Source organism: Jaculus jaculus, chromosome 18, assembly GCF_020740685.1.
Source record: "Jaculus jaculus isolate mJacJac1 chromosome 18, mJacJac1.mat.Y.cur, whole genome shotgun sequence".
NCBI classification, from domain to species: Eukaryota; Metazoa; Chordata; class Mammalia; order Rodentia; family Dipodidae; genus Jaculus; species Jaculus jaculus.
This window is the reverse complement of record NC_059119.1, coordinates 34,440,426-34,454,493: the sequence shown is the minus strand read 5'-3', so window position 1 is coordinate 34,454,493 and position 14,068 is coordinate 34,440,426. Positions and strand designations below refer to the sequence as shown.

Genomic DNA, 14,068 nt, shown 5'->3' with positions numbered 1-14,068 from the left:
GGATGTGTTTCCCCCCCCATGGAGCGGGCTTCCAGTCCAATTGGAGGGCAGTTGGTTTCCACCAAGACAAACATGCCACTATTGCACCCTTTGGCTCATTTGGTCAGGCTGGCCAATTATGAGGCCTGCACTGTCCACTATTGAGTATCTTCACTGGTGGTATCTCTTTCTCCCATCGAACTACATGTAGAATGGCTTCTTCTACCTTTCTGTCAGCTGGTCTACATGGAGGAGGTTATCAGCTCAGTTCCAGCAGGATTTCTCAGTGGCCTTGCAGCCCAAGTATGTGGAGTCTTCAGCAATAGGGTCTTACCATCTATTCCTGGTGGGAAACCAAGGGCCTCAGCAATGGCCTATAATGTTTTGGGGGAATCAGGGACCTCCCTGGCCAACAACTCACTGGAAGGTATCCCATCCCTGGCACTGAAAATTCAGATACCATTTTTCATAGGTTCTAAGAAAGCTGATCAGATTTGCTATGTCAAAGCTGTTAAAAAAATATGGTTTAGTGAAATTTCAATGAATCAGAATCATTTTAAACAGTTTCTATATTCAGTGAATGCTACACATAGCAACAACATGACTAAAAACTCAAAATCGATTCTGATGCAGCGGATCTGTTCCTTAGTCCTTTATTCACTGAATTCTAAATGGTGGTATTAAATCTTGGCTCTAAAATCAACTCGGCCATACAGGTCTTGATTTTCCTGTCATTAGGACAGAATGGAAGAACAAAACATAAAAATTCCTTTGAGTAAAAAGACAAGACTTAAACTTAGGAGGAGATCTGATGTGTTCAGTTGTACAAACCGAGGCCTTTTCTCAGAGGAGCATGTAGTATCGGAAATGCCAGAAAGCTGATATCATCACCTTTAGGTCTGGCAAGGAACCAAGATCTGGTTTTAAAAGATAATCTGCCTTTACTTTACTACCATACCCACCCCCCAAAAAAGTACACCATCTCACTAAAAATATGAATTTTAAATTAAGATGACCAAACTTCTGAAGTTTGAGGAGCAATGAGGCATGTCAGCCAAATTAAAAGCTCCACATGTTTGCTTTTCTAGTTTTACATTCTTTTGGGGGGGAAGGGTGGGGATTGAGGTAGGGTCTCACTCTAGCCCAGACTGACCTGGAATTCACTATGGAGTCTCAGGGTGGCCTCAAATTCACAGCAATCCTCCTACCCCTGCCTCCTGAGTGCTGGGATTAAAGGCGTGTGCCACCACGCCCGGCTTCATATTCTTTTTGAAAAAAAAATTGTTTTTATTTATTTTTAAGCGCAGAGAGAGAAGAGACACAGGCAGAGAGAATGGGCATGCCAGGGACTCCAGCTGCTGCAAAGGAACTCTAGATGCCACTTTGTACATTGGCTTTACATGGGTACTGGGGAATCAAACCCAGGTTGTTAGGCTTTGCAGGCAAGTGGCTTTAACTGCTGAGCCCTAGTTTATATTCTTTTCACAACTATGTTATTTGGAAGCACTTAACATCATGAGCCTTAAAAATTATTTATTTCCAAGCAGAGAGAGATGGAGCAGGGAGATTGACAATGGGCATACTAGGGGCTTAGCCACTCTATACAAATTCCAGATGCATTTGTGCATCTGGCTTACATGAGTACTGGGGAATTCAATCTAGGTTGGTAGACTTTGTATGCAAGTGCCTTGACTGCTAAGCAACCTCTCCAGCCCAACATCATGATCTTTAAGATATTTTACTACATATTTAATTGAAATTTCTATTTTGATATACACAGCCCTAAAACTTATTTTTTAAACTCTAAATAGGAATGTTTGTTTGAGTTTGAACATTTTGTTCTATTTCTTTACTGGAAGAAAGAATTCTTCCATTACTGGTATTTTAAAACTATTTTGTCTAAAAGATTGCTATATAGTCAGTCATCTGCTTGACTAATCCACAAATTTCTAACATGGAATTGAATGAATTTCTTGAAACTATGAGTAAGAATCAATACCTCTTAGCCTTTTATAGTAATCAGATGTTATATCATTGGATATTGGCCAAAGATCAGGTAATATAAAGAGATTTTTTTGCTATAAATAATTATGTGATGTTTTGAAGCATTTTTATTTATGTATCACTTGTCATTACTTGTATCCTACTTAATAGTAAGGTAAGATCATTTAGTTTAAGAATTGTCATCGCCAGCTGTTATTCACAACTGATGTGATATTCTGGAACTGAGTATCCTTATGAGCTGGAGCTCAGTGGTGGAAGTGCTTGTATAGCTTGGGCATGGTTCTGGGTTAAATTCTCAGCATTATCACAAAAGAAACAGCTGGAGAGGTGGCTTAGTGGTTAAAGGTGCTTGTTTGCAAAGCCTGATGGCCTGGGTTTGACTCCCTAGCACCCATGTGAATCCATACTCACTCTGTCTTTGCCTCTCTCTCTCCCTTAAATTAATAAATACTTCTTGAAAAAGAGATAGCTGGTCATGGTGGTGCATACCTTTAATCTCAGCACTACATAGTGAATTCCAGGCCAGACTGACCTACTTCGAAAAACCAAAGAGAGGGAAAAAGAAAGAATCAAAAATTTGCCCTTGGTTTTTCTATCACAGTCATTTTTTCTTAATTAAGTAGCTATAGCCATGCCCATTTTAAAATTATTCATGGGTTTGGAGAGATGGCTCAGTCGCTTAGAGATGCTTGCTTGCGAAGTCTGATGGCCCTTGTTCAGTTCCCCAGTACCCATGTAAAGCCATATGCATGGCACATGTGTCTGGAGTGTGTTTGTAGTGACAGGAGGACCTGGAACACCATATTCATTCTCTTAAATAAAAAAAGCATTGAATGAGAGCTTTAAGACAACCCAAGACTTAAATATTCACCTGCCTATGGTTCTAACACTCAGAACTCTGATATGATCACTTGAGCTCTAGGAGTTTGGTACCAACCCAGGCATCATAAGACCTATCTCAGAAAGAAGAAAAATGCCCTTTCAAACTAATATTTTTTTTTCCTTTTCTTTGAAAGATATTCCATCAAAGACCTCTTGAACCATGCCTTTTTCCAGGAGGAAACGGGGGTACGGGTAGAATTAGCCGAAGAAGATGATGGAGAAAAGATAGCTATTAAATTATGGCTGCGTATTGAAGACATTAAGAAATTAAAGGGAAAATACAAAGACAATGAAGCTATTGAGTTTTCCTTTGACTTGGAGAGAGATGTGCCAGAAGATGTTGCTCAAGAAATGGTAAATTGGCAATAATTAAGCACTTAAAAATTAATGTCAATTTATGCATTGATACTGTTGGGGGGGAGGCAGTGTATGTGTGCTAATATTTCATTAATGTAAAATTGTATTGGCTCCCAAAAGTTGTCTCTGGGTTGTGGATTTTTTTTCTGTGATTCCTCCCCCCCCCCCCCCCAGTAAGTCCATTTTTGTCCTTATTTTCTTTGTTCTTTTTGTTTTTCAATGTAGAGTCTGAGACTGGCCTCACAGGCTGAACTCAGTCATCCTTCTACCTCAGCCTCCCAATTAAGGCGTGTGACACCATACTTGGCCTTTGTACTTTTTAATATTTTCTTTTTATTTATCTATTTAACAGAGAAAGTGGGGAGAGAATGGGCACACTAGGGCCTCCAGCCACTGCCAAACTAATTCCAGACATGTGCGTCCCCTTGTGCAGCTGGCTCACATGGGTCCTGGGAAACAAACTGGGGTCCTTTGGCTTTGCAGGCAAATGCCTTAACCAGTAAGCCATTCCTCCAGCACGGCCTTTGTACTTTTATATGCTGTTTTGATCATGTTGCATTTTAGTCCTTCATATTTCTTTTAAAAAAATACTCATTTATGGAGAGAGAGAAAAATGTGGTGGGGGCTCATGGTGTATGAAAGGGCGTGCCAGGGTACAAACGAATTTCAGACGCATTTGCCATTTTGTGCATCTGGCTTTATGTGGGTACTGAGTAATTGAACCCAAGTCAGCAGGCTTTGCAAGCAAGTGCTTTTAACTGCTAAGCATCCACTCAGCTCTATACTTTTTTTTCTTTATAGGGGGGAGCTTTTTTGAGCTAGGGTCTCACTCTGTAGTCCCAAGCTGGGCTTGAACTCACAGTCATCCTCCTATCTCTGCCACCTGAGTATTGGGTCTAAAGGTGTGTGCCACCATGCCCAGTTTAATATTCTTTTATTTTATTTTATTTTATTTTGGTTTTTCAAGGTAGGGTCTCATTCTAGTTCAGGCTGACCTGGAATTCACTATGTAGTCTCAGGCTGGCCTCAAACTCACTGTGATCCTCCTATCTCTGCCTCCCAAGTGCTGGGATTAAAGGCGTGTGCCACCATGCCCGGCCTAATATACTCTTTTAATCTGTAGGTAGAATCTGGATATGTCTGTGAAGGTGATCATAAGACCATGGCTAAAGCTATCAAAGACAGGGTGTCTTTAATTAAAAGAAAACGAGAGCAACGGCAGTTGGTACGAGAAGAACAAGAAAAAAGAAAACAGGAAGAAAACAGTCTTAGACAGCAGGTTGAACAACAAGCAAATACTTCCCAGACAGGAATCCAGCAGCTCCCTTCTGCTAGCACTGGTCTACCTACTGCTCCCACCACTTCCACTTCAGTTTCTACACAAGTAGAGCCTGAAGAACCGGAGGCAGATCAGCATCAGCAACTACAGTACCAGCAGCCCAGTATATCTGTGTTATGTAAGCATTTGGGGAAATAGAAAAATATGCTAATGGTGCTCTTGATTGACTTGGGGGCTGGGGGCCAAAGGACTAGCCATCATGGAACCCAGGGCATTATCCATGGTAGACAAGCATTCTACCATTGTGCTACTTCCCTAACCCCTAACTGGTTTATCTTGTCCATTTTTTTTAAAGTGTGTGTATGTGGTCTGCAGGTCTGTATACATATGTATATATGTGTGGGTAGGTATTGCACATGTGTGCACATGCATATAGAGACCAGTGGATAGCCTCGGGTGTCATTTCTTAGGCATGCCATCTGTCTCTATGAGAAAGAATCTCATGGACCTTGAGCTTATTAATTAGGATAGAATGGCTGGGCAGCAGGCCCCAGCGATCTTCCTGTACTTCCTATACTAGCATTACAGACATGCACTACCATTCCCAGCATCTTTCCATTGGTGCTAGGGATCTAGCTAAGCTCTTCATGCTTGTAAGGCAAGTTCTTCACTGACTGAGCCATTTCCCCATCCCCTTGTCCATTTCATTTAGGTTTCAATAGTTGAGAAAATTTGAAGTAGTTGCTATCTTGCTTATTTTTATTCTTGTGTTCATTCATGATTAATAGAGCAGAAGGCTGGGACATTAAAAAATTGTGCATGAAATATTAGATAATTTCAGAAGTTCCAGTAAGTTAAGCTTATGAATGTCTGTTTTTCACAATTTCTTAAATGCTATTAGTAAAGAATTATATTTGCTACTTAAAATTTTACCTGTTTTTCTAGTTAAGCTTAAATAGCATAGTAACATACAGCTAGAGACCAGTAGTCATTAATTAACACTGAGACCTCACACGTCTCTTCATTGTCTTGCTATTTATTTATTTATTTATTTATTTATTTATTTATTTATTTATTTGATGGGGCGGTGGGCAGGGCCTCCAGCCACTGTAAACAAACTGCAGGTGTGTTTGCCCCTTGTGCATCTGGCTAACGTGGGTCCTGGGTAATTGAACCTGGGTTTTGGCTTTGCAGGCAAATGTCTTAACAGCTAAGTCATCCCTCCAGCCCCCCACAGTCTCTTTAAATAAGATTTTAAAGCTGTATTCAGTTGAAGACTTGATAATTTCCCTTGGAGTATTAGATTCTATGTCAACCAGAGAATCTTTTATTATAGGCTACCTTTTTCTCTCATTAAATGTAGATAAAAATTACTTAGTAAGACTGCTAATCATTTTTGTTATTTAGTTTAGATTTGTATAAATAAATAACCAAACATACTAATGTAATGAATCTAAAATGTGAACCTTTTTTCATCTCCTTTCCTTTTTTTTCCCCTGGTGATTCATTTCTCCTTCAGCGGATGGAACAGTTGACAGTGGTCAGGGATCTTCAGTCTTCACAGAATCTCGAGTGAGCAGCCAGCAGACAGTTTCCTATGGTTCCCAGCATGAACAGGCACATTCTACTGGCGCAGCTCCAGGACTTACACCTAGTGTCCAAGCACAATCTCAGCCACATGGGGTATATCCACCCACAAGTATGGTAAGTAAATTCATAATAAAATGTTACGTTAAAATGAGAGCCAAATAGATGATCTGCAGAATTCAAGTTTTTTCTACTATCCTAGTAGCAGTATGAGTCTAAGATAGAAAGTAGCAATGGTGTAGTCATTTCTCTGTGTCTAAGTTCCCGATTAGCAATCAAGATTATAAAATGCTTTAAAAAATGCATCTGTACTGAACATGTACAAACCTTGTCATTATTCCCTACCAGATAATATAGTGACTTTTTACATCGCTTTCACACTATTAGAAGTAGCCTAGAGAAGAGTGAAAGTATGCAGGAGGGTGTGCTGTAGGTTATGTGCAGGTACTGTGCTTTATCAGCCCCAGAGTTTAGTGCCTGCAAAGGTTTCTTGAAACCAGTTTTTCTTGGATACTGAAGGATAACATTATTTCTAAAGGAAATAAGCTCAAGCAGGGTAACAGTAATACATTATACATTAATATGTGAGAATTAGTTGAAGTTCCTATTATAAAGCAGCTATATGCAAGTTAGTATCAGTCTGTACTTGATTAAAGATAATTTCTTTAGCATTTAAGAGTTAAAACTTCAAAGTAGCATAAGCTAGACTACCTGATGGTTTGTGGGTGGTACAAGAAGGTTTTTTTTAAAGTTCACTTATTAAAATAATTAAGTATTTTCTGTAAGATTTTTTTATTTTATTAAGAATACAGGTAAGACATTTAAACCATGATCGAGTGCTGCATGTGCATACTTTAGAGTGAAGAAACCCTTTATTTATATGACCATTTAATTTAGCGCTTGTATTTAGTTGATCATCAGCTGCTATGCGTGTTCCTGCCTTTAAAGCCTGTATTAGACACAAGCTCCTTTCCCAGTATATGTTCATTTGCTTTTCCCTTAATTTGGTATCTGTTTTATTATTGATTTATTTTCAGAACTAATTACAGAAGTCATTTCTTCTTAAAATGCTTTATAGTTGTATATATGTATGATTACACACACACATCTATTTTGCTTCTCAGAGAGAATGTTAAAGTACATAAATCACAAAATATCTAATTTTTTGTTCTGGCTGTCTGTACTCTTCAAAGGAAAATATGATGTATGTTTTTCATGCCTTAGAAGAGAATTAGGCAATAACTGTTAACTTTTTCGTACTTCAGTGAGATCTTCAAGCAGACTAATTTTTTTCCTCCTCCTCAGTAGGCTTTTAATCTGAGCTTAATGGATTCTTGATCTTTATTTATTAAATGGAAATTCTTTCTCTGAAAATAGTTTTGCTTGCTCTGGTCTTTCATGATACAGTTTGGAATAAAAAAATGTTTGTTTCAGAATCCATATCAGTTCTGCTTTGGTTAGGTCTTACAATGAATGGCTAAAATAGCATAAAGAAAACAACTAATAACCCACCTTTTAACAATTCACTCTTAACTTGTGAAATACTAAGAAAAAGAACTGCTGGGAGATGTGTTTTCTGTATTCTGATATACTAGTTGTCAGCATTTCTTAGTTTCTACTTTTCAAATTTTTCAATCATCATAACTGTAATTAGATTTTTTAAACAATTATGTATAATCTCTTGGTCCCTCATCACAGGACTAAGGGCATTGGTCTATTTTGGAAAAGGACTTGGATTAATCACTAAGTATTTGAGCTGCTAATATAGCTATATTTATTTAGTGTTTCAAAAATGGACTATTTCTTCCCTTATAATGACAATATTCTATAAAGGAATTAAAAAGAATTACTAAGTAGGTATTCAGAATATTCAAACATTTTATAATTGCATTACTTGCTATTACTTCCAAGAAGAACTTATCGTGACTTATAATAAGTGAACATTTTAAAATAGAGGCAGAGATTATAAAAATTAAATAATGATTATACTTGTTATCAGTGGGGTACAAATTTGACTCAAAATATTCTTTGTAGCCATTTTTTTGGCAAAGAAAATGTAAAATTAGATGCTTAGTTCACAATATCTAAAAGGAAATAAGCTTCTAGACAGCCTCACAGTATTAGACCTACTGCTTTACAACCATGTAAAACACTTTTTTCTTAGGGCACCTCAAACTTTGTAGATCTAAGTTGAATCTATTACACACCTGAAGAAAAGTTACTGAAGTTGAAGGTAGTTTTTCTTCTGACTCCTTTCATAAAAGTGCAGAATGTTTCTAATAGCCAGTTGTGAATTTCTTCAAGAAAGTTATACTTTTTCTTATTAGATACTGACTTTTTAACTTTTGCAGGAAAAGACTGGCAAATGTAATTACAAAAAAAAAAAAAAAAAAAACTACTTTTTTGGTCTGATATCTTTTAAAATAAAAATCTTTTTTTCAAGCTTCCAAAACTCTTGCAAATAAACTCCTTAAAAAAAAAGCATACACTATGCTTTAAACTAACAGAATTCAATCTTGTTTAGTCTTGCTGTTTTCAAAACTATAATCCAATATTTATTGTTTTCCCCGTCTGCTGCTTTTAGCCAATTTCTATTATAACAAATCATGCTTTTGCAAAGTGTTTAAGGTCATAATTCTTATTATGACTGTTCACAAATGTATCCGTATAGGAATAGGGAGAATAGTTGTGATCTGATTTGTGGAATTAGATTGTCCCTCAAAAAATATTTTTTTACTTTGCAGAATTGGGGAGGATGGAACATTTCTTTGTGTTAATTACACCCTGTTATCACTGTACATTTGGTTATTTTGTTTTCAAAGTACTGTGTTTTTCATGTGTGTTTGTTTTCTGTTTAGCCTCGTCGTGGCCGTAGCATGTCGATTTGTGTTCCCCATCCTTTTGCTGTTCCCTCTGTATCCCGCATCTCTCCCAGTGCTCCTTGCACTCCAACACCAGTGCTGTCTGCACATATTTCTCCCTCCCTCCTTCGGACTGCCCCTGAGGAAACTTTTGCGGAAAAACTCTCTAAAGCATTGGAGAGTATCCTGCCTATGCACTCTGCCTCTCAGCGCCAGCATCGACGCTCCAGCCTGCCTTCCCTTTTTGTCAGTACTGTATGTAACTGTAAACTTCCTGACAATTGAAAAATTAGTACCAATGAATACATCCAGGCATCACTTATTTGGATAAAGAGCACAACTAAATTATTAACTTAGTTGCATACTGTGCTTTTAGGGTAACTATTGTTTCTATAAAAAACATTTTCTGTAGTAAATCTTTGAGGGGGAATAAAAAATAAGGAAGTGATGAGTGAAAATGTTCATACTGTCCTTGGTATACCAGGATTTAAAATACAGCTTTTACTATATTTTCCTATCTTCCACTGATACACAGTTTTTGCATTTTCATATCATAGCAAAGAAGAGTGCATATTATTTAATTCTAAACTAATTAGTAACTTAATTAATTATTGGAAGTCTTATATAACATTACACAAACGTGTTTTTCCTCTGTTTATTCTTAAGGCATATTAATGCAGCTGGATGAGTTCATTTTTACTATAGTTAGTGAAGAATAATTGAGTAAAAGTTGGTTTTAATAGTCAGTTGTGTAAAATGTTCTGTCAACAAATGAAAAGACAAAAAAAAAAAATGCTCCTTCAAGGAATTCAAATTATTTTAAGTACAGTGGGAACTTGCTATTGCTTTTCCAAACAGAATATGGTTAATATTCAGAATTGGCAACACGAGAACCTTCAGATTTTGGCCTAGGAGAATGTAACTATAAATACGGCTTTAGGACACAAGTTGAATAAGCAATACAGTGAACATTCTGTTTGATACAGCTATTATGAACAAACAATTCAGTCAGCTTGCTGATGATAGGCAGTCTTCCCTACTAGAAGAAACGTAGTCTTCTATTGTGGTTCTTGGGATTGAATTCAGTCTTTGCCAATGTTAGGCAAGCACTCAATTATTTAGTTACAGCCCCAGCCCAAAGTTAATCTCTTAAAAGGAGTCCAATCCATGGTAGTGAATTATAGTGTGTATTGTACTTGGTAAGCTAGGATTCTAAATTAAGCCTTAAATTCTAGGAGCAAAACGTGCTGCTAAATAAAGTTAGCTACCATTTATATTGCTCATTTCATCTGATTTGGGCACATTTAAAAGCTGAAAGATTTACTTGATCTAAAGAGAAAACAGAATATTTGGACATATTTTACTAAAAAAAAATTTTTTTTTAGGCCGAGCATGGTGGTGCATGCGAGGCAGTGGTAGGAGGAATGCCGAGAGGCCACCTTGAGACTACATACTCTATCTTAACCCCCCCAAAACAAACAAACATACATACATACGTACGTACGTACGTACGTATATATTTATATATGACACAGAGAGAATGGATGCACCAGGGCCCCTAGCCACTGCAAATGAACTCCAGACACATGTGCCACTTTGTGCCTCTAGCTTACATGGGTCCGTGAGACTCCATTCTGGGTCCTTTGGCTTTGTAAGGCAAGTGCTTTAATGGCTAAGCCATCTCTCTAACCCTGGACACTTTTTTTTTTTTTTTTTTTTTTAGGTAGGATTTCAGTCTAGCCCAGGCTGACCTGGAATCTGGAATTCACTGTATCCTCAGAGTGGCCTCAAGCTCACAGTGGTCCTCCTACCTCTGCCTCCTGAGTGCTGGTATTAAAGGCGTACACCACCATGCCTGGCTCGACACTTTTTTTTTTTTTTAATTTATTTATTTGAGAGCGACAGACACAGGGAGAAAGACAGATAGAGGGAGAGAGAGAGAATGGGCGCGCCAGGGCTTCCAGCCTCTGCAAACGAACTCCAGACCCGTGCGCCCCCTGGTGCATCTGGCTAACGTGGGACCTGGGGAACCGAGCCTCGAACCGGGGTCCTTAGGCTTCACAGGCAAGCGCTTAACCGCTAAGCCATCTCTCCAGCCCTCGACACTTTTTTTTAAGAATCAAAAAAAATCCATCATGTTCAACCCTAATCAATGATGAGAAGAGTTGTGTGGCATTTTTCATGTAGTAAAACTATTAACTTAATCTAGTTTGGTATAGATGAGGAAAAATCTAGTCATTTATCTTTTTGTTGTTTGTTTTTTGAAGCAGGGTCTCATATAGTAGCCTAAAATGGCTATCAGCTTGGGTTATAAGTGTGTAAAAATCACATGAGTAGTTTTTGGTTTTTCAAGGTAGGGTCTCCCTTTAGCCCAGGCTGACCTGGAATTCACTATGTAATCTCAGGGTGGCCTCGAACACACACTGATCCTCCTACCCCTCTCAAGTGCTGGGATTTAAGGTGTGCACCACCACACCTGGTTCAGTAGTTTGTTTTTTACTATCCACTAAAAACCTCTTCTGGTTTCAACTCATAAATTTCTTCCAATCATCTATTGCCAGTAAATAAAAATAACACTGAAGTTCCCAAAATTGCAGGATATTAAGAATATGTAAGACAGTACAATAGCTTATATTGAAGTATACGTCTCACATTATAAAAATAGTTGGGTTTATTGCTCTTTAATACTAACTTTAGCTCCTTCCCTTGACATAATTATTTTTAAGTCTTATGTGTGAACATAATTATTTTGGGTAGACTAGAATAATCACTTAGGGAGTTTAATTCATCCTTTTGCTTTGAAAGAAGAAATTTGTGGGAAAGCAGCTCTGTTGTAATGCAAAGAGCCCCACAGGTTGACTTTATTGGCCCTGGATGTATTTAATGGGTTTTTATTATGCACATAATTTCCAAAAGCATTATTTCTTTATTAATAAGTTGGTGTAACCATTTTATGGGGTTACACAGAACTATCCAGTTATGCATGCCTGATGTAATTTCACATATGAATGTATGAATTACTTGTCTTATTCATGTTGATACAGCCTCAGTCCATGACGCATCCGTGTGGGGGGACCCCAACATTCCCAGAATCACAGATATTTTTCCCAACTATTCTTGAACGTCCAGTTTCTTTTTCACCACCTCCCATCTGTCCACCGAAAGTAGCCATTTCCCAACGACGTAAGAGCACCTCCTTCCTGGAAGCCCAAACTCGCCACTTCCAGCCCCTGCTGAGGACTGTTGGTCAAAATCTTCTGCCTGGTGGCAGCCCAACTAACTGGACACCTGAGGCTGTACTTATGCTGGGTACTACAGCCAGTAGAGTAACTAGAGAGCTATGTGAAATACAGGTCCAGCCTGTGTTTGAGCCAACTCAAGTTTACAGTGAATATAGACCTGGACTAGTACTGGCAGAAGAAGCTCATTATTTTATTCCTCAGGAAGCAGTGTATCTAGCTGGGGTACATTACCAGGCCCAGGTGACAGGACAGTATGAGGGCATTTCATACAACTCACCAGTACTTCCAAGTCCTGTGAAACAGATACCTGAACAGAAGCCAGTGCCAGGGGGCCCTACCTCAAGCTCTGTCTTTGAATTTCCACCTGGACAGACTTTCCTGGTAGGACACCTTCAGAATTTAAAATTAGATTCTGGACTGAGTCCAGCATCTCCCCTCTCTAGTATTTCTGCACCTAACAGTACAGATGCTACACATTTGAAATTTCACCCTGTCTTTGTTCCGCATTCTGCACCAGCTGTGTTAACTCATAGCAGTGAGAACAGAAGCAACTGTGTATTTGAATTTCATGCTCAAACACCAAGCTCCTCTTCAGGAGAAAAAGGTGGGATTTTACCTCATCGTGTTTACAGAAATCGACAGGTTGCAATGGACTCAAATCAGGAAGAACTGCCTCCTCAGTCAGTTGGATTACATGGCCATCTGCAACCTGTGACTGAAGAACAGCGTAAAAACCATGCCCCAGAATTGACCATTTCTGTGGTAGAGCCTTTGGGACAAAACTGGCCAATAGGAAGTCCAGAATATTCCAGTGATTCCTCTCAAATCACTTCTTCAGATCTCAGTGATTTTCAGTCACCTCCTCCTACCGGGGGAACAGCTGCATCTTTTGGTTCCGACGTCTCATTGCCCTTTATACATCTGCCTCAGACAATGTTACAAGAATCCCCACTTTTCTTCTGTTTCCCCCAAGGAACCACATCTCAGCAGGTCTTACCTGCCTCATTTTCTTCAAGAGGATCTGCACTGCATCCACAGGTTATAGGAAAACTTCCACAATTCTTTTAAACTACCCTATTATGCACCGTTTCATTTAAATTTTCTATTCATCATTTCCCTGAATTATGGAGTTATGAGGATTATTATTTAATTTTTTAATAGAGTTTCTCTTGGGGGGGGTTCTAAACTACTTTACTTGAGAATAAACTATGAAGCAGAAGCTACCTGATTTCCCTATAATTTTAATCATCAGAACCAATGATGACTAACTTTATATATGGAATTTTCAACTAGTAGTAAAAAGGCAATTGTCTGTCATGTAAAGTTGGTGTAGCCCTAATTATTTAAGTATATTAAAATGATTTAGTATAGTTACTTCCTTTGAGAAAAATCTAAAATATGTAAGAGGATAACTGTCAAAAAATGAAGAGTAGTCAAAGTTCTTCTTAACACTAAGTAGTTTTTCTTAAAAACCATGTTTTACAATAGTACCCAATAAGTCACTGCATTAAATGTTCAAGTACAGTATTAATCCACAAAATTAAGGACTGATTTTATCAACTGTTAGAATCTAGTGGGTAGTGGGATGTATTATTATTATTATTATTATTGTGCTTCACTTTCTGATACAGCTTACAAGCTCAGGAACAGTTAACATCTTAAGCCTTGTTTTCTCATGGAATTTAAATTTAGTTATATGTATGAGTATATACTCAAATATAGACAAAGGAATGTAGGTAATAAAAGAATTGAATGACTGTTTCATATATGATTTAGATAAATTTTATCTAGTGTATATACCTTATAACTATCTAGGAGACTATGCAATCATATAGTTAAGACATCATTTGAATATTCAAGTATTTTACTCTTAAGAA

At 37.9% G+C, this 14,068-nt stretch overlaps 1 protein-coding gene across 14 annotated transcripts in view; it reads left to right on the top strand.

Annotated features, from left to right (window-relative positions):
- Wnk1 (WNK lysine deficient protein kinase 1) overlaps positions 1–14,068 on the top strand; it is a 156,155-nt gene that overhangs the window by 90,415 nt on the left and 51,672 nt on the right. For 13 of the 14 annotated variants that reach the window (XM_004669145.2, XM_045137326.1, XM_045137328.1 and 10 more), the window contains 3 exons: positions 3,000–3,219; positions 4,346–4,679; positions 6,021–6,205. In XM_004669145.2, the coding sequence (XP_004669202.1) occupies positions 3,000–3,219; positions 4,346–4,679; positions 6,021–6,205 (739 nt within the window). Of the gene's footprint in view, positions 1–2,999; positions 3,220–4,345; positions 4,680–6,020; positions 6,206–11,993; positions 13,230–14,068 lie in introns of all 14 variants that reach the window. The other variant, XM_004669140.2, reaches the window with a different exon arrangement.